Below are 22,198 nucleotides of genomic sequence, written 5' to 3'. Positions count from 1 at the left end.
CAGATTTACTATTCATCTTAAAGGAGTAATTTTTTTGGTTTTCAAATTTGCCTTTTGTCCAATAATATTTGCATATTTGAGTCTCTACAAGTCTCTAAACATCGTTTGATGGTTTATTTAGTGTAAATTTCACTAAATAAACCATCAAAGTGTAAATTTCACTATACATTTTTTTTTTTTTTTTTTTTCAGTGCAATACTCATTGTACTACTCAACACTAGAGAGTGGTAATACCTTGTATCTTGGACAAATCTGAGATATCACCATCATTTGCTGGTCAAGTAGATAGCATAAATGATCTCCAAACAACAGGCTATGGGTTCAAATTCCATTCTGGGCATGGATGCTTGTGAATGTCCTTATTCCTTATGTGGTAAATGATTTTCATCACCTGTTGTGAGAGACATTCTGTTTACTGAAAGCCTGAATTTGCCATAAAAAGTTCATATGGTATGTAGAGAAAGGTTTCCGGATATACAAATTTATCACCTTTCACTGATGGGATTCCCACATTAAAAAAAAAAAAAAAAAAAAATCATATAAATGATACGACTTCTTATTTTGCATGCATTCTTGCCAGATGAATTTATGCACATTTTTATGCTAGAATATGATGTTAGCATTGATTGGCTGCTCCAGAAATCTAACAGTGCTGCTCATACCTTTTTTTGAATCCCGAATAAATCATCTTATTATTTAGAATGTGCTTGCCTGTCTTAGTCTCTCAGTCACGCCAACTATCATGACATGGGATTTCTGAAATTCTTCTGCTAGGTTCATGTCTTTCCTAATAATGTTTATTATACTGATGGGCCACTTACAGACCACATACGAAATTGACATCTCTTATCTGCTCCACCAAAGACCAGCCACATTCCCTAGACCTACCAGGTTCTGCCCCCCCCCCCCCTGAAATTGCAAACTGTTCTACTACAGCCAAATAGGCAGGACAGCCAATATGAGAATTTCTGAATACAAAGACTACGGGTTTCGCCAATACAGCCACTCAGAAGTTACTGACCATGCTTTGAAACCCCACCACAGGATATGCAGAAAGAAGAGATGTTGGAAAGGGTCAAGAGGTAACTGCCAAAGGTAGCTTCTGATTTCTGGAATGCTGAATATGAGGAAAGGTTGAGAAGATGCAGTTTATAGAGTCCAGTGGATAGGAGGAAGAGGGGGTGACATGATAGAGACGTGCAAGTTGGTAAGGAGTTGTTATAGGATTAATGTTGAAGTGGTTTTTTCATAAAATGATGGGAGATCAGAGAGGGCATCCCTGGAAGCTGTATAAGGAAATTGTGAACAAGGGAGTGAGAAGCAGGTTTTTTTTACATGCAGAGTTATGAATGATTGAAATGCCTTGTCTGAGAGTGCTGTGCCTGCAGAGAGAATTTGAATGTGTTTAAGGTGCAGTATGATGAGCTGTGTGTATGACCAAGGGACCTCCTAGATGAGTCTTTGGATTTCATGGAGTCTTAGGATAATAATAATAATAATATTATTATTACACTGCAGCAAATACAAATATGAAAGGCTATTCCTCGAATCTGCCTCAGCTCTGAAAAACTTTCCAACCCTCAACAAATTTGGCTGCGTGAGACTGCTCCAAATGTGAGAAGCATTCATCCTAAGATCTTCAGCCCAACGGCCAAGACTACCAGTGAGCTATCCACTAGGGAGTGCCATTTAGGACTCTAGGCTTGACTTCGATTTGCCTTTCTTCAACCTCATTTGCCAGTGTTAGTGCTCGTGTGCACATATCATTGTTTTTTGTAACATTTGATGATGACAATGTAATGTTTCCAAAATATAGGAAAGTATTAATTAAAGATTTTATAATTAATATTTTAATATAAGTTATTTCCTGAAAAATAATAGTTATGAATAAGCAAAGTATAATCCTATCTACCAGAATATGTTGTACTATATAACATGCTGCATATGCAGTTTCAGTCAATATAGAATACAATTTGGTTTGCAAAGTCCCAAATTTCCAGTCCATAGGCTATATACAGCAGTCTCCTTCTAGTTATCTAGCTTTGAATCTTGTTCCTTATTTTATAATTATATTTATTTCCTAAATCGCTATTATTTGAAATTTAATGTATTCATTTAAAATTACTGTATTCAATTTCAAGAAAAAAAAAGTACATTGAATTATTTTATTTCTTACCCATAGCTATTTCAAGCAGTGCCTGATCATCTTTAAATAAAGGATATTTGTCTGTAGATGAAGCAATACACAATATCGTAAGCAGCTTAACTATTTCTACAGGTTCCTACAAATAAAAATAGGTAAATAACCATCATGATACTTTTAAAAATTAAACAAAAACGTGTTAAACTGATTAAAATTAAAATTTTTATACAGTTTAACACATGTAAAAGAAATTAGAATTAATTCCTTTATATTCAAAATTAATATTTTGAATGCTGTAACCAATTATTTTGTCCTCTCCCTGTATGATGTTCATGTTATAGTGAGCAAAATATATAAAACTGTACAGAAATTTTAATTTTTTTTTGTGTGTGCTAAACTATTTTTTAAAAGTATCATTATGTCTACCACATATTTTTCTATAAAATGTCTAGTAAATAAACATCATTAAAACATATTCTTATTAATACAATATATAAAATTATTTATATATTGTATTAATAAGAATAATATGTCAATACAAATTATAATAAAATAGGACAACAAGGGAAATATCACATGGAAAAACAATATCATATTTTTAAAGGGAATATAGTAGAAGCTTTTCAAACTTTTACAAAATCAACATTGAAGGTTTAATTTACTTTCAGTGGATACCGAAGTATCCATTTTTCTATAGCCTAGTGGTTTAAGTCCAGGGAGTCCAAAGACTCATCGAGTCTTTGGACTCCCTGGAGGTATGATGTAATAATAATAATATTAAGTGATATCTTTTCCATAATTTTTCTGACAAGTGGGTTCTCATCAAATAGAAAAATTTTTGGAGTGAGACTGTAGATCATGCAATTGATGCACTCAACAAAGAAGCATCTGTGATCATAAAATCCAGATATGGTGAAATTATCAGATGGTGGAAGACATACATATTTGAGATGTTGTTGACATTTTCTTAGCTGCTACCCTCTCAGCATAAGAGAATCTCAGAACAGGTGTAGTGGTGGCTAACTTCCTTTTTGCATCCTGATATAACATATTTTGTTCTGTTTTAATTATTTGTATTTCTTTTTCATCTTTCTGCTTCTGACATGTGCAGGAATAAGCTGGATGCTCTCTCTCTCTCTCTGACAATTTACACATTTTTTAGCTTTCTTTGCAGAAAATAATTAGTTATCATGCTCTTTACTACCAAATCAGGCACAGGCATAGAGCCATGACAGACTTTTTTGGATATGTCCATATTTCGGACATTTAAAGCATCTTAGTGGATTAAGGATGTGGATTTACAGACAATTCATCATGGGGAAAATTCATCGCAGAAAAAAATTGCTAGAGAATTGAAATGATATTGCATTGATACTAATATAAGAAAAGTAAACTCAGTGCAAGATGAATTTATTTCACAAAATATAGTTTTTTTATGTATTTATGAATTATTTGTTTAGATTTTAATTAGATTTTCATAATATTTTTATTCTTATACAATGAAAGTAATATATTTACTGATTCTGTTTCATTGTAATTTTTATTATTTTAACCTGGTTTGGAAATCCTGCTCAAATTCCATGACCAAACATGGAAACCACTCAAGCCACCACTTCAGGCCTCTAATATGTAGTCCTGTGGCCTCACATCAGACGATGAAATTCATCTCTTACCTAGAAACAATTATAAACATCCATGCCAATTGCGAGTTTCAAACCCACAGCTCATTGGTGGGAGAAGGTATGCTATCTAGTCAGTTGTGAACAACATATTTCTGATTACAGTTTATTTTTGAACATTTCACAAGAAAAGTAATTAATTATGTATTTCACTTTAGGAGCATCTATCTACCTATCTATCTACCTGTAAAATAGGCTCGTCCTGCAGAAATAGTTATGCTGCAGGAAACTAACCTGCATTCCACTAGCAAAGCTTCAGATGAGCACTGGAAGAACTGGTCATATATACCATGCATCACTGTCCTGCCACACAACTTCATGGATCAGGAATCCATAAAAAAGCACCCTAAAATTAGGAATAATCGGTAGATTTCCTGGGTGTGCAATATATGCACTCATTACTACTCAGACAGGAAAGAAAATACATATTATTAATATATACAGCTTGCAGTGCAGGTACTAGAGTTCGTCCAAAACCACCTCGGCAAGGTCGATGACCACCTCATACTGGCAGGGGATTTCAACTGCACTCTGGATTCTGCAATGGACAGACAACAATGTCAAGAACATCGACTCTCACTAGCTCAGCTTCTCCAGGATGTAATCAATGACTACGAGCTGACTGATATCTTCAGACACCTGCACCCACATAAAAAAGTGTTCTCCTGAAGGGCCAAAGGTGGTCCTACAATACCCTTCATAAGGAGAGTTATATACCATTCATGTCATGCATAGGACCATGATCCCATCCTTCTGAGCATTTGCATTCCTGGACACAAAGGAGGAGCATATTGGATATTTAATAACAGTTTACTACAGGACACAGAATATCTCAGAACCTCCAAAAACTATATCACACTCATCAGAGACATGCTTACTTCCCAATCAATTTCTGAGTGGTAGTCACCTTTTAAGGTCAAAGTCAAAGTATTTACCCAAAAGTATAGTCACCAGAGGAATTTGAATAAACATTCAGTCCTAAAAAATTTGCAACAACAGCAGCAATTACATCATCTGGAATCTGAGGAATACCAGTCCCTAGAAGCCACTATATGCTCACACCTAGAGCACTCTGCAAGAGTAAGAGCATGATGCAAACACATTAACTTCACAGATGCACCCACAAGGCATTTCTTATCACTGGAAAAAAACGTCAACCAGAGTGCACCACTATATGTTCATCTGCTATAACAACAGATAGTGTAAACATCATAGAAAATCATGATGAAATCCTGTTATTTACCTTGCAGTACTACAAAAATTTATACCAAGCTAACTCAACATCCATGGGTGCCACTGATATAATTCTCTCTGATGTGAAAAGTCTCTCACTAGCAATGCGGCATAAGACAGAACTCCCCATCATGCTACACAATTTGACAACTGCCTGCAGTTCCTTACCTAAAGATAAATCTTCTGGCATAGACAGACTCACCACTCAATATTACCAGTTGTGGGAACAGCTTGGACCTATCTTCAACAGAATATATGTCAAAGCCAATACTAATGGCTTCCCACTCAATGTGACAACATCTGTTATTAAGCTTATTCCAAAGAAAGGAGATGTTAAGAAATTAGGAAACTAGTGACCCATCTCCATCATAAACACTGACTGTAAAATAATATCAAAAGTCATTGCCAACAAACTTAAATCTGCTCTCAACAAAATAATTGATAAGCATTAGAGCTATTCCATCGCTGGACGACCTATCCATGAAAACTTACACCTCATAAGGGATCTCATACGCATAACCAACAGCAACAGTGAAACAATGAGTCTTGTAACACTAGACCAAGAAAAAACTTTCAGCCGAATTGAACACCCCTAACTATTCAACTGCTTGAAAGCCTTCAGTTTTGGTATCATTCAATCTATTAAGATGTCATATGCTAAAGCACACTTTTGCATGAAAATAAACAACAGACTCACCATATCTGTACCATACAGCAGAGGTATTAAACAAGACTGTCCACTTTCTGGTCCTCTTTACACAATTGCCATTGAGCCCTTTTTAATAGAATAAACTGACAGCTTATCCTAAACTGACAGCTTATGCTGATGATGTTAGAGTTATAGCCCACAAAGAAGAGGATTTCTATAACATACAAACAGCATACCAAAAATACCAAGCAGCCTCAGGAAACAAACTAAATGCACATAAAAATACAGGACTATGGTGTGGCAAATGGAAAACTGAATCAATTCCCTGATGTCTGGTCACTGGTCGGCAGAGGGGAAACAAATACCTGGGAATTTACCTAGAAAACACGGTACTTACATGGATAAGAACTGGGAAATACTTGTTAAATTTCAAGCAAGTACTAGGAAAGTGGACAGCAATACGAGCCTCTGCCTCCACAAGAGGGAGAACAATAATTGTTAACCAAATAGCCATCAGTGTCCTTTGCATACACTAAAGATTCTCATGCCACCAATGTAATTTATCAAACAAATACAGTCAACTATCTATAGATTCATATGGAACAAAACAAAGTGGTTTTCCTACTCCAAGCTAAGTACCTCTCTCTCTCAAAGGAGGAGGACAAAACTTGACCTCCATTGACAACGTTCTGCACTCGCTTTCTTCTTAATACCCTACAAGAGGAAATGGCACACAAATGCACCAGAATAGATTTTCACTTCTGCCACTAGAAGTCTCTCTTTTTCCACAACCTTAAGAATGACAACAGTGCACATGCCTGTGAATCTAACAATCTTCTACAAATATGCCCTTTGAAGATGGAAGAAGCTAAACCAGCACACAGTGAAGACAGCATCTCTTCTTGAAATTCTCATGGAACCCATCTTCCACAACATGATGGAAGGAACCCCATCACTCGGAAAGAGATTTTCTTTCCTCCATGGAGCTGGTGAGGCGTGAGGGTCTTGGGTGGCATTTTTTCTCTGAGCCTCACCTGGCACTTTCCAAAATCACTCATGAACTTGGATACGGGAATCAGGCTGAACAGATGCACACTGTTAAATCTGCTTTTCAAGTTGCTATGCCTGATAGCATAAGAGAAGAGGCGTTCAGCCCTTCTAACTCAGAAGATCCAGTGCCTATCTTTCTGATTAAAACCAACGATGCATGGTAGAAACTTATACCCTGGAAAATCTTGCATCATCCCACCAAATGCTATTTCAATGGGACCTACCATATCACGCAAGAGCCACCAAACCCAACGCAGATATTCAGTGGAGAATGTGACACAATGCCCTACCCACTCCAACTATATTATGAAAATTTAACCCAGATGTTTCAGATAACTGCTTGTTCTGCTAACAATCAGGAACAGTCTGGCATATCTACTGACAATGCCCAGTCAACACCTAATTAATCCGTTTGGCTCTGGAAATGGCAGCATTAACCTGCAGTAGTCTTCATACAGAAGAGGAGTATTTCAATCTCTTCCATACAGAGTCAAATAATCATTCGATCTGTAACTAACTTTTGATCACTGCGAAAGCAGTAATATACAGCTTCTATTTTCAACATACAAGACCAGACAGCACAACAGCTTCACAGAGAGGCAGTTGATCAGATCCTTGCAGCCTTCAAGCAAAAGGTTAGAAGTCGGCTCCTTCATAAGCATCACCACCACAAGCAGAACAACACCTTAGATCTTTTCCACTAAGACTGGAATTCAAAGAATCAACTCCTGGCTGAGCAGTGTGACTGCAGCATAGTCCACTTTCCAACATCCCCTCCTCCCAAAGAAAGGGGGAAGAAATATTTTTTGTGCTCAACAGTATGGATAATGATCATCTGTTACTTTCATGTAAATTGTAAATATATAATATTGTCCTATAGCAACTGTTATGTTCTTATACAGTATCATCCTCAAAATAACTGTTAATGACATAGAAAAATGTAATTCATCTTATAACAACTGTTATTCCTATGTAATATACCTCAACAAAGAATGAGCATGTAACCTCTCTGCCTGACTGCAGAGAATCAAAAACCGGTTAATCCTGTATATAACATTGTTGTTTTTAAAATAAATAAGCTTACTAAATAACTTAAGGAAATTACAGTGTACAATAGAATATACATTAAATTAAACTTTAATATATTTCCAATATTTCGGCAAAAGCACGTTGCCATCTTCAAAGGAACTTACAATAAAGACATGTGCATACAGGCACTAAACACAGTAAATGAGAAATGAAGCGAGGAAGCATGGTTTTCCTAAAAGTCCTGATGGTGTCCCCTAGTGGGTTATGTAGATATTCTTTGCCGTTGGGCTGAAGGTCTCCTGATGTAAGCCTCCCAAATTTGGGGCAGTCTCATGCAACCAAATTTGTTGAGGTTTGGCATGTTTCTTAGGGCGGAGGCTGATTCCATGAATAGTCTTTCAAATTTGAACTTGCTATGGTATATTATTGTGGCTTTCTTCCACCATATTCTGTGGTGTGAATCCAGAGCATGGTCTGCAAGACCAGAGTGGCTGTACTGGTGAAACCGGATGTAGTCCTTGTGTTCTGAAATTCTGATATTCGCTGTCCTGCCTGTTTGGCCAAAGTAGGATAACTTACAGCTGCAAGGGACCTGGTATACACTAGGTAGGTCTAGGGGGAGTGGTTGGTCTTTAGTGGAGTGGATAAAGGATGCCAATTTTCTATATGGTCTGTAACAAGAGGTGAAGTCATGTTTTTTTATTAGGATTTTGGTAATTTTTTCCGAGGTGCCTCAGATGTAGGGAATGGTGATGGATTAAGATTAATCCCTGTTGTGAGGGAGAGGGGGGGGGGGGGTTGTGGTTTACTGGTTTCAATTTTTTTTTGGGGGGGGGGTAGTCATTGGCTGAGAAAGTGTTGAGGATGTGATTTAGTTCATTGGTTAGGGCACTGTCATTTGAACAGATTAGTTTAGCCCTGTTGTATAGTGTCTTAACAACTCATGGTTGCATGAGGCTGCCCCAAATTTGGGAGGCTTACATCAGGAGATCTTCAGCCCAACGACCAAGAATATCTACATAACCAGCTAGGGGGCACTATCACGACTTTTAGGAAAACCATAGCTTCCTCGCTTCGTTTCTCATTCACTGTGTTTAGTGCCTGTGTGCACGTCTTTATTGTAGGTTCCTTTGAAGATGGCAACGTGACGTTGTTGAAATATTGGAAATATATTAAAGTTTAATTTAATGTATATTCTATTGTACGTTGTAATTTCCTTAAGTTATTTAGTAAGCATGTATAATCAACATTTAAGAGCCTTTCTACGAGAATTAAAATAAATAAACGCACGCACACACACACATATATATATATAAATATTTTTTTTCAGTAAAGAAGACTCAATATAAGATTTAAAATTTCTTAGTGTTATAAAATACTAGTATTGGAGGAAAAGATAGACTAGTATTGCACCTGCAGATGGCAATTTAGCTTATGCTGCTTTACATACTGATGAATGATAGGATTTATGTAATTTTATCATCATTTTCTTTAATATAATTACTCAAAAGTGCACCTATGATCTTAAACTAGCTCTGTAAACAATAACATCGTACAAGATATCTTTCCTATATAGGAAAAGTGGAGTCATTTTCAAAAAACTTGTGTATTCAATAATCGAAACATCATGTTCTGAATTAGTTCAGATAAAAAAAAATATATCACACCTGGATGGACTGTCTAAATGAACAGAATGGAAAAATAGTGAATGGTTAGAAGAATAAATATTCTTAAATATTTTATTCTCCCTAATAATTATTCTAACTATTAATAGAATAGTTAATAGGAATAATAGGAATATGTAAATAGTTAACTATAAATATTAGTTGGATATAACGATTCTCCCTAAATATTCTTAAATATGGTGCTGTTTCTCCCTAACCATCCTGTTTCAGTTCTGTAACAATTAATATTCCATCTACAGAGCCTGTAGTAAGAAAGAATATTAATAACTTTATATGGAATAAAAATTTTTAGAAAGCTAAATATAATCAAAATATTAGATAATATATAAAATATTTCTATTATGGGAAATATATATATATTTTTATCACATATATCTGCGAAGAATTTTCTGGCGATAAATTGTCTGGATACGAGGGATGTGCAATTTAACAGGACAGTTGAGATCCTCTACATTTACTGATGTTATCAAAAGTAAGGTGATGTTTAATTCTGGTCAGAACCAGGTGATCATCCCTACATAACAGGATGCACCTTACACATCACTCCCTGATCTTTAAACTGTGATCACCTCTCCTCATCAAGGAGATCCCATTCTGATATCACATATTACTCCTTTACAAGAATTGAGTGTTTATAAAGTGTTACTGTGATTGGTATTTCACCCATTTGATGTTGCTCTTGGTAGTTTTTTGGAATGTTGATAACATGATGTTTCCACAAGGATATCACCAGAACAAAGTTTCTTAACAGTTTTGAGAAATCCTGCTAATCCTTCTAAACCCTTTTGTGTAAAGAAGGGTGAAATTTTTCCTACTGGCTTTTTACCTGTTGCAAAAATGACGAGAAACACTGGCATGTTTATACTGGTATCACACATCTTTTGTTTCTTACTTCTGTTACCAAATGATATATCTATGGTATCAGCACTTGGTTGGGACTTTGTTAGGGCCCCTGAAACATGTGAGGATAAAGAATTCATGATCAAGAAAGTTTTTGGTTCGCTACCAGAGCTTTTCCACTCACAATGGAGGCATACATTGATGTCCACTGACTAGTAAGCAATGGCTGCACTTGGGGGGTGGAACACCAGGGCTATACCAGCACCACAGCGAGCCTTGGGTCCTGATGCTTGGGTCCAAGCACATAATCAGGTTTAGCAAAAATGCTTACCTACTTACTAAACGACCATCTTGTGGCCTTTCTTTCATCCTTTTGCAACTAAGCTGCCAGTTTTCTCTCTGCTTGTTTTCTACATGTTATGGTAGATATCTTCCTCTCCTAGATTTCCTCATTAATGCTGAGATACCTCAGGACTCTATACTTTTGCCTCTGTTCATCTTTCTATGTACACAATTCTTCCTCTTCATTTGACAAACCTTGTACTGCTTGAACATTTCAAGTTGCAAGATCTTCCATAATCAATGCCATAAGCATTGATCTCCCATTCTCCAGTAACAAGAAAACAACTTGTGAAGTTAAATGCTACTGAAATGAAATAGTCTTATGTCTCACAAGAAGAGCTCACTTCGTTTTCCTTTACCTATGATAATACCTAGTCTCCAGGTAAGATTAGATTTTTCTTCTTGAGCTGTCTTATACCATCTCTAGCCTTTCCTGGCACAAATACATTACATACATAGCTTCTTCAACCTTCAAAATACTTGACCCATCCTTTTCTTTCATGATACCGCATCTCACCAGTACAACTGCTAACCCTATTTAAATTCCAAATATGAATAATCTGAACAACCTTAAAATATTATACTAAAATTATTAAATATTAAATAGAAATACTATTCTAATATTGAGGTAGGGCACCAAAAACCTCCCTAAAATGTCTGATGCTGGGCTTAAGAGAATAATTCAGTTAATAGATGCATCAGCTCCGTATCTATTAACCGACAGATTCACTACGATCACCTGCTCATAGTGTGTATGTCCTTTCAACCTTTCTTACATGATTTTTTATTTTAATAATGCTATTCTGCTGAAATGATCACTATCACTCCTTCACTTTTCTTTCATCATGTAAAAATATGCTCAGGTGCTGGTTAATATGCATTCACTGTCCAGTTTTAAATAAAAGTTTGGCATTCAAGCATATATCAGTAGAGTTAATATATGGTAGTATAATCATTTAAACAAAATGATTACTGCAAATTATTGCAAATGAAGACTGAAACATAAGATCTGATAATATGGAAGAACTATAAATAACATTGATTTGGAAGAAAAACTGTTGATAGGAAGCTAGTAAAGATGTAAACTTTATTTTGTAGTACTATCATAGCATCCTGTTCACTCCTTAATCGAACATATCAGAAAATGGTGATTAAAAAAAAGTAGTACAGCTTTAAAACAGTTATTCCACATACGCTGCTGGTACACTGAATCAAACCTAAGGCAAGCTAGTGAACAATCTTGTTCCTACTATTTCATAAGGTATACATGGGAGTGGGGGGGGGGGGGGTTGTGTAGTGGTAGGTATACTGACAAGGTGATGATAGAAGATTTTCAGCTAACCACTCTATAAATAGAAAGATTTATAGAGTGGTTAGCTGAAATTCTCCAAATACGGTAAACTCACCATCTCAATATGCTAAACCATAATTACTTTTCCTAAACAGAAATTCAAATTTCTGTTTTTTTAATCACTGGTAATTTCACTCTTCCCAATAACACATTTTTTGTCTCAATGGTAGCATCTGAGCATGTTTACTCTGAATGACCATTTTGGAGAGTTTCTTGGAATCTCCTCTTTTTGATTTTTTTTTGGGGGGGGCAGGGATGGTTAAAATCTCTCTCTCTCTGTCTCATTCTAGTAAACTAGTTTGTTGTGTGTTGCTTTCCAAATATTGCTAACCAATCTAAACTTTGATTTCCTTTCTTTAAATGTTGATTTTGTATAGTTAAGTTCCTAATAGTGAAGTCATCTTTTTCTTGTAAGATTCAATGCTCACAGCTGCAAATGGCTTTTTTTTTTTATTCCCCAACTATACTGATCCAGTATAGTTGTTTTGCTGGACATTTGTTATCACCAATGATCCCATACAAATTTATCAAGTAGCTACCAGAAAATGAGATAATCTGAGCTGCTTAATAAAAATTCTTGATTGGTTCCCCCACTGATGACTCTTTTAAGAATAACATGTATGTTGTTGGTGCTCTCATAGTGATTTCATTTCCTAGGAGCAAAATATACATAGCTATTCAAAAATTTGTCAAAAATGCGAAGTGGAACGACATTCATAATTTCCATGCTTGATTTGCTTTGCCAGATTACTGATTACTTCTAATCCAAACATTCACAGTGAATACATCACTGAAATAATTATTATTACTATGCAAACATTTATTTCTCATTCAACTTTAAATTCTTATCCCTTATCTAAGCTTTGATTTTTCAAGGAAGTGTATCAAAGCAGTACAATAGAAGAAAAAGACATATCACAAATGGCTTTAATTGAAATCTCCTTTTTTTAATTCTGTTTCTACCAAAGCCAAAAATAGCTCCAAGAAAATTATCAACACATCTAAAACTAATTTTGAAAGTGACTGCCAAAAGCAGGAAACTTGCATCATGTCCAAACGACAATCCTGCTTTCTAGTTTCTTACAAAAGCTACTGGCTGTAAGGTTTAGCCAGCTATTCCACCTCTTCTGTACTATGATAACTATAATAGTTCTATTGCATTGTTACCTTTAAGAAAAGGTCAATCTCCTGGCTTCTAACTTTTATTGATGAGTTTGGTAAATGTCTTTACTATTCCTGCATGCAAATCAATGCTTCCTTTGATTTTCCATCATAAAATACTAGAAGAATTTTGCCAAATCTGGATAACAAAAATATACTGGTCATGATGACATTTTGTTCTGGAGTTTACTCCTTTATGTTGCCACTTTACTTTTCATACATTCCACCGGTATCTATTCTGTAACTTAGAAACTTAAATGAGCTTATCCAATTTGTCTCACTTGAATTCTGCTTAAAGTAATGGGAAAAGTCATTAAGAGTCAATTTCTACACTATTCAAAAAATCTCTCAACTAATTTAGATGTTGTCAAAAATAAACTGGAGGAAAAGAGTTTTTTTTTGCAAGAAAAGGACAAGATTGACCATTAAAATTAACATAGTTATCAGAAGTCCATTGAAGTTGAAGAATTGCGTGAAGATCAGAATTTAGTGTATTGTCATCAGCAAAAGAGTCAATCAAACTGGCAGTCAATTGGAGAAAGTCATTAATATATATATATATGTGTGTGTGTGTGTGTGTGTATGTATATGGTATACCATATATAAAATACATAAATATACCATATCGAAAAATATGGTATATATATATATATATATATATATATATATACATATATATATACACACACACACACACACCATATTTTTCGATAGATACGCACCTAATGTATAACGCACACTCCCAACATTTTCATCACTCCTTTTGATGTATAGATAACATGCATGCGCTATCTATACATCAGAAGAAGACAGAAGTACTTCTCAGAGAAAATCCTACACAGTGCAGTTCAAGCTTGAAGTGGTAGAAATAGCAAAGGAAAAAGGGAATCGTGAAGCTGGTAGATTGTTCAGTGTTGGGGAAAGTAGTGTTCGTGAATGTAAAAGGCTGAAACAGTCCTGAAATGTTTACATACAAGGAAACATGCTATGAGGTTTAGAAGATGCTTGTGGCCAACCATAGAAAAAAAAAACTGTTTGATTGGGTTGTTAGTGAAAGAGCAAAAAAGGTATGAGAATATCTACTGTCCGTGTGTTGCAGGAATCGAAAAGAATTGCGCAAAACAATAATATAAAGGATTTCAAGGCCTACCCATCTTCGGTTTTTGGATTTATGAAGAGAAACAATTTAAGTGTGCACTCCTCCACTAGTGTTGGACAAAATTTGCCATGCGACTGGGAAGCGAAAGTAGCTAAATTTCGTTTGTTTCTGAGAGAAAACTTGTGTGTGGTTGATGCTTGTCACTTTGGAAATATGGATGAGGTTCCTGTAAGTTTTGACATGCCTAGTTCTAGGACTGTGAATCTGAAGGGAGCAAAAGAGGTTTCAATTGCTACAACAGGGCACGAAAGGTCTAACTTTACTGTAGTTCTCTGCGTAACTGAAGATGGTTCCAAACTGCCACCAATGGTGATTTTCAAAAAAAAGACTGTTCCAAAAGGTTGTGATTCCAAAAATATTATTGTTACTGCTAATGATAAAGTCTGGATAAATTTCAAGGTTATAAAATTTTGGTTGGAGAATGTGTGGCGAAAGAGAAAAATGCCATTTTTCAACCCAAAATTTTTGTTAGTGTTGGATTCGTGTAGGGCACACATGACAGCAGAAGTTAAAACAATTGTAAGTATTCCAAATTGGCCATCATTCCAGGTGGTTTAACAAAAAAAACTCCAACCCCTTGATCTTGCAGTAAATAAACCATTCAAAGACAATTTGCAGGCTAAATGGGAAGACTGGATGATGAATGGCATCCATGAATATAACAAAACAGGGCAAGTGAAAAGAACTTCATATAAAGATATAGTTATGTGGATTGTAGAAAGCTGGGCTGCTGTAAGTGAAAACTGTGTTAGAAATGGTTTCATTAAAGCACAAGGAAATGCAGTGGTGTCCAGTGACAATGATTATGAAGCTGAAGAAATACCAAACGAAATTTTTAATGCAATTAATTCTTTCAATATTGAGTCTGATGGAGAATTTTTTGGATTTGAATGGTGAAATGTTCAATAAATATTAAGTGATACTTCTACCTTAGTTTTGTTATTACATTTGATTTACCTCTCATACCTTTCAAATGTATACTGCGCATGTTCATTTTTAACGAATTTAGACTTTTTTGTATAGATAATGTGCGCGTTATCTATTGAAAAATACTGTGTGTATATATATATATATATATATATATATATATATACATAGATAGATAGATAGATAGATAGATAGATAAAAAAAAAAGAAAATGAACTTGAAAGAGTTCTTTCACATGCTTGCAAGTATTGATTCAGATACTGTCAATCAAGAGGGAACCTTCTTGTTTGTCACTTAACTTTTTTACAAATGCCATGAAAAAATTTGGGAAATTCAAAGTAGCTGCTCTTGATATCTCTAATGCATCTGATGTGTTTGGCACACAAAAGTCTATGGAATAAACTTACATTGTATGGTCTGTCTTAACTTCAGCAACTAGGTTGATCATTGCTTGTGATGGTGAATGGATATTTATTTTTGCAAGTACAAAGCTTGAATTCCAAAGATCTCTGTTCTTTCACTTCTCTCTCTCTCTCTCTCTCTCTATATATATATATATATATGACAACATACTAAATTCTGATTTTCAGGCAATTCAATTCTTCAATAGAGTTTTGATAACTATGTTAATTTTAATGGTCAATCATGTCCTATTCTTGCAAAAATTCCAGTTTACTTCCGACAACACCTAAATTGTTGGAGACATAGAGATTTCACTTCTTGATATTATTATTATTTGATATTTCTTCCACACACACACAAAATGCAGAAGAGTCTACAGCAAACAGATACCATGTGAGGGCAGGGTCAGGAGGAATAGAGTAATCTGTTGAAGATTGTAGTCCTTTGGAAATGCTTCATGAGGAAGACTGTTCCACAGAATTGAGTAGAAGGAATGATGACTGGGAGCAGCAGGTAAACAGTGAGTAGCCAAATGACTGTAAAAAGATGCTGAGTAGATGTAGCATGAGTTCCTGTAGATTTGGCAGAAATGGGAGCCATAATGGATGCTAGTTCTGCTGAAAAATGGCCATGGAAATACCTGTAGAAGAGACATAATGCAGAAACTGTTCTATTGGAAAGTGGTTGAAGAAAGTCTGTAAGATAAGTGTTATTTATCAACTGGATTGTCCTTTTATGAACAACATCAAGAATTTTTAGGGGGGGGGATCTTTGGGGTGCCACTCTATACATGAGAACAGTATTCCAATGTTGGTTGGATTTGTTTTTTATACAGAGTAAGTGTTCAGCAGAGAGGTACCATATTGACCAGAAAAGGATACCAGGTTTTTTGAAAGCTGATTCTGCTACAGAAGTGATATGATTGTGCATTATGAAAAGTAAATGGAGGACATCTGAGGGTTTTTTTTTTTTTTTTAGGAGGTGCGTTGAACAGTTCAGCACAATTAGTATCCATCTGTAGAGGACCCACAATGCAGAAACTGATCATCTATGAGACAGTGGCTGTGGCTGAAGAGAGTCTGTGAGAGATGGGTATCAATCAACAACACCAATCTCTTCTGGACTCGTCAACAATTTTTAGAAAAGTGCTCCAAATATGAGAGCAGTATTCCAAGGTTGTGCAGACTTAAGATTTGTACAGAGTAAGCAACTGGGCAGAAGAGAAGTAAAGTTTTACTACAGAAAAGTATGCCACATTATCTGGAAGCTGAAGATGCTATAGAAGTGATGTGATTAGTCAGTCCCAGAAGGGAGATCTGGCCTTGACTGTTAAGTTGAGCATTATCAAAAGTAAGTGAAGAATAACTAAGTTCTTTTTTGTGAAAAAAAAAAAAAAAAAAAAACTTTTGGAAGCACTGAGGGTGACTAGGTTGTTGTATCCCCATTGCAGGATGGTGTGAACATCAGTGTTTAGAGTACTTAAATAGAAACATCTTGAACTTCAGTGCACAAACACCAAAATGTTTGTGCAGTATAAGGTTCACTGTATGAGTATAATGAGTGAAGAGTGCTACCCACCGGCAAAACTGTGAACAGGGTCTGTGAGAGCAGATCATTTTTATATATAAGGAAGAGGGTTGGTGAAATAATGGCTTTAAGACATTAGCGAGGCAGAAATGGGGATAACAATGGATACCAGTTGTGCTGAACAGTGTTTGTGGAAACCATCTGTAGAAGAGAAGAAATAAAGAAAAGATGAAAGCATATTCAAAGTTCCTACTAGCAAGTAAGCAGGCAGATGCCATGGATGAATACAGAAAAATGCAAGAGAGCCAAGCTATGCATAAACATAGCTAAATATTATGAAAATGACAAAATGTTGTGGAGGTTATTGAAAGAAGCTTCAAAAGAAAGATAGCATACCATAAAAGGTATCAGAGATGACAACAGTGATATATAAGAGTGAACATCACATACACATCATATGTGCATAATAGTGTTAAATCTGGAATGAAAGGCTTAATTTATTCTTGAGCATTTCATTCAGGATTTAACTTAGTTGCAAAAATTTCAAAAGAAAAAATGCTTCATTTTTCTATGTATTATTTCATAAATGGTCCTATAAACAGCAGGCAGGAAACAAAACATTGTTTAGATTATGTTGTATTACGAATGCAGAGCAAAGTATAGATAAATGTAACCGAATTGTAAACATAACCCTAGGCGGTTGCCATGCGAAGTTGGGACATGTGCGTTATACCCACATGGGGATGCTATCGAATGGAGAAGGTGCTGTGTGCAGAAAAAGCTTAGGTGACGTAATAGGGAGAGCAGACGTGGGGAGCATAAAAGGAAGTGGCGGCACGAGCAGAGCTCTCTCTCTCTAGTTTTTTTTATTTTTTTGGTTTATGTTCGTGAGTGGGTAGTAGAGTGGGCGAAAATGGTCAGCGGTGATGATATGGTCTAGTAGCGGTTCTGTCTGAGCATTTTCTTCAATGCAAAGAGATAACTAACGAACGCCAAAATTCACGGAGCTCCAGTCTTACCGCTCCGTTAGAAGAGTTCTGAGCAGGAGTTCTGAATCATGACTGTATTCACAGCAAAAATCGAAACGGAGGACGACCAATCTCAAGACAAGCAAGGCACCTACTCAAAGAAAGCCTGAAATAGGATCAGATAAAGAAGAATCTCTTGAATGTCTAAGCCGGTCGGTAATGTTAAGCTTTTATATCCTTGTATTGTATTCTTAGACCACTGTGAATGAAAGTACTAAATTTCTAATAATCGGACCTGTTGATATATCATAGGAGTTTAGGACTTTAGAGATTAAATCTTCCAATATGGAATTGTGTTAGTTCTAGAAGTAAGTTGTTCCAGATATTGTTAATACTCTAATCTAGAGTGTTGTATTTTAACATCTAAGAGGAGAGAAAGATAATAATCTACAAAGTTGTGTTAAGTGAATGGGAATAAGATTGCTTGTCTCTGCTAATGTCTTTCAATATGATATACTGATTGTAAAATAGACTTTGTCTGCTTGTGTGGTATTGCATTTTTGGGACATAGCATTTAGTTTGATTAACATGTATCATGTCTTAGTGAGAACAAACATTTCTATTTTATTTACCAAAAATATGTGTCTGATATTTCAAGTCAATGCACCTCTTGCTTAAAATTAGAACATGAATAAGTTAAAGCACGGGAGATTAAGATAAGAATGGGCTACGACGGCAATCTAGTCTGAAATAAGTATAGTAAGATTATTTAAATTAAGGGGATATTAAATTCCACATTATTTTAAAACCGAATAAGAAACTCAAAGATCGGAATCAAAGAGTTTCATGCCGAATATAGTAACTATAAAAGTATTGGCAACTACTAGTGTAAGTAGTCGAAGTATGTAGTACGAACTAGGGCAACTCGTAGCAAAGGTGGAGAAAGTTCTGATCCCTATTCTTGGTATTTTCCATAATGTAAAACCCATCTCCTAGGAGATGTATGATGTTATACATTATGGTGGGAGGTCACTACTCAGACCGGTTTCGATCTTTATTGAGTTCTCATCAGTGAGTAGCTAGACCAAAATAATACTAAGGGTATAGTGAAAAGAACTTATATATTCTGCTATACGAGTTGTCAAAAAGGTGCACCCATAAATTATTTAAAATAAAGAGCCATTAGGCTTCATTTCAAAGTATAGATAAATGTAACCAAATTGTAAACATAACCCCAGGCGGTTGCCATGCGAAGTTGGGACATGTGCGTCATGCCCACGTGGGGACGCTATTGAATGGAGAAGATGCTGTGTGCAGAAAAGGCTTAGGTGACATAATAAGGAGAGCAGATGAGGGGAGTATAAAAGGAAGTGGCGGCACAAACAAAGCTCTCTCTCTCTCTCTCTAGTTTTTTTGGTTTGTGTTCGAGTGTGGGTCGTAGAGTGGGCGAAAATGGTCAGTGGCGATGATACGGTCTAGTAGCGGTTCCGTCCGAGCATTTTCTTCAATGCAAAGAGATAACCAACGAACGCCAAAGTTCGCAGAGCTCCAGCCATACCGCTCCGTTAGAAGAGTTCCGAGCACAAGAGGTTTAAGTGAATCGTGACATTATTCACAACAAAAATCGAAACAGAGGATGACCAATCTCAAGGCACCTACTCGAAGAAAGCCTGAAATAGGATCAGATAAAGAAGAATCTCTTGAATGTCTAAGCCGGTCAGTAACGTTAAGCTTTTATATCCTTGTATTGTATTCTTAGACCACTGTGAATGAAAGTACAGGTAGGCATTCAAAAATCCGGCCATCGATAATCCGGTTCCTTCAGATCTCCGGAATGGATTTCAGAGTGCGCATTTTCAAATTTACAGAGTTGCCGCGCCACTGTTTTCTGTTTATATTTTGATGGTGCTGTAGTCGATAAGCACTGCGATAACCTGCTTATTCCTTCTCATTTTATCATTTATTTGCTGTATAGCCCTATTATGGATTCAGCTAAGAGAAGAGGTGGTGTAAAACGTAAACATTGTGCGTTGTCGATCGCAGAGAGAGTGGAAGTGCTAAAAAAAACTTGATAGCAGCGTGTCTGTGCAAGCCATTTGTGAAACATACAACATTGGCTCTTCAACAGTGTATGATATTAAAAAACAGAAAAAAAAACTGTTAAAGTTCTTTTCTGACAGTGTATCAAAAAAGCAAATGATTGTAAGGAAGTTAATGATGGAAGGAAAAAGTTCGGAACTGGACCAAGTTCTCATAACCTGGTTTAATTTTCGTGTAAGTGAAGGTATTGAAATTTCTAGTGATCTATTAAAGGAACAAGCCAAAACGTTTCATGAAGAGCTGGGATTGCAACACAAGTGGGAATATTCAGAAGGTTGGCTGCATCGTTTCAAGTCGCAACATGGCTTACAGTTTCATGCGGTGCGGGGAAAAACGTTAAGCAGACAAAGATGTGGCTAGTGCATATGTGGATGAATTTGCAAAGTTAGTTAGTGATGAACATTTAAGGCCTGAACAAGTGTACAATGCTGATGAGACTGCCTTGTTTTGGAGATGTATGCCAAAAAGAACTCTAACAACTGAGGATGCAGAATCGCCATCGGGGGTTTAAAGCTTCGAAGGATCACATCACGGTAATATGCTGCAGGTACCCATAGATGTAAGTTGCTCATTATCGGAAAAAGTTTACATCTGAGGGCCTTCAAGAGTATAATACAGTTTCCTGTCCATTATCGTGCCAACAAGAAGGGGTGGGTTACCACTGATATTATATTGGATTGGTTTCAAAACTGTTTTGTTCCTGAGGATAGGGCTCACTGTAACTCGGTTGGATTAGACCCTAATTGCAAGATACTTCTTATTTTAGACAATTGTTCAGCACATCCAAAAGCCGATCTCCTAGTGAAAGATGATGTTTTTGTTGTCTACTTCCCACCCAACTGCACATCACTAATTCAACCACAGGACAATGGTATTATATGTTCTATGAAGTGTAAGTATCGATCCCTGTTAATGAGGCACCTAGTGAGTTCAGTTAATTCAGGCATCCCAATACAGAAGTTCATAAAAGAATTCAACATTAAGGATGCAGTGTACTGTGTTGCCAATGCGTGGAAGTCTGTGAAAACATCATGTGAAAAATGGATGGCATAAATTGTGGCCAAGTTTAATGTTTACTTCTCATTCTAACAAAGACACTGAAAATAATATTGTTTAGGGTTCCCAAAGAAAAGCAGCTTATACAGGAACTTCTTATTTATGTTAAAGATGTAACTAATCCTGATGCCAAGGAGCTTTCATCAAGGATAAATGAAGATGTTTTAATGGAATGGATGAATGTCGATGATAATGTGCCTACAGTTCATCATTACACTGATTCTGAAATTGTAGATATGGTTAAAAGTCTGGAGAGAAATGTCTCTACAGGTAGTGATGAAGATGAAAGCAGTGACGAACATGAGGAAGATGTGAGAGAAAGAATCGCTATTGACAGGTTAATTACGTTGACAACTGAACTGCTGACTGGACTAGAGCAACGAAGTTTTGTAAGTGAATAAGAAATCATGAATGTTTACTTGCTCTAAGATAAACTTATTAGAGAAAGACCCAAATATATGAAGCAGCAGTGGTGTTCACACTTGATAATCCACTGCCATTAACTTCAAGTCAACCAGATGTGCTGTCACCACCATCAACATTTTATTAATTAAAATTCTGTAGAACCGTTATATTTAGTTGGTGAACATTAAAATTTCATAAGCTTTTCATTTAGTGTTTAATTTTCTTTCTTTAAAGGTCTTTTCTGTTAAAAATATACAGCATATATAACCATCCAAAATCCAAAATCTTGCAACCTCCGGACCAGAAGGGTCCGGAGGTTGCAAGATTTTTGAATACCTACCTGTAGTAAATTTCTAATAACTGGACCTGTTGATATATCATAGGACTTTAGAGATTAATCCTCCAGTATGGAATTGTGTTAGTTCTAGAAGTTCCAGATATTATTAATAAGTCTAATCTAGAGTGTCGTATTTTAACATCTAAGAGGAGAGA

General features: G+C 35.9%; 1 protein-coding gene across 1 annotated transcript in view; it reads right to left on the bottom strand.

The window, feature by feature from the left end:
• LOC150108343 (ataxin-10) overlaps positions 1-22,198 on the bottom strand; it is a 173,154-nt gene that overhangs the window by 50,407 nt on the left and 100,549 nt on the right. Inside the window, exon 8 of the mRNA XM_090390449.1 lies at positions 2,177-2,282. Coding sequence (XP_090246575.1) covers positions 2,177-2,282 — 106 coding nt within the window. The remainder of the gene's footprint in view (positions 1-2,176; positions 2,283-22,198) is intronic.

This window comes from Typopeltis vanoorti, chromosome 3, assembly GCF_054136105.1.
Source record: "Typopeltis vanoorti isolate ZY-2024b chromosome 3, IOZ_Tvanoo_1.0, whole genome shotgun sequence".
Classification (NCBI taxonomy): domain Eukaryota; kingdom Metazoa; phylum Arthropoda; class Arachnida; order Uropygi; family Thelyphonidae; genus Typopeltis; species Typopeltis vanoorti.
This window is presented reverse-complemented; position numbering and strand designations above follow the sequence as displayed.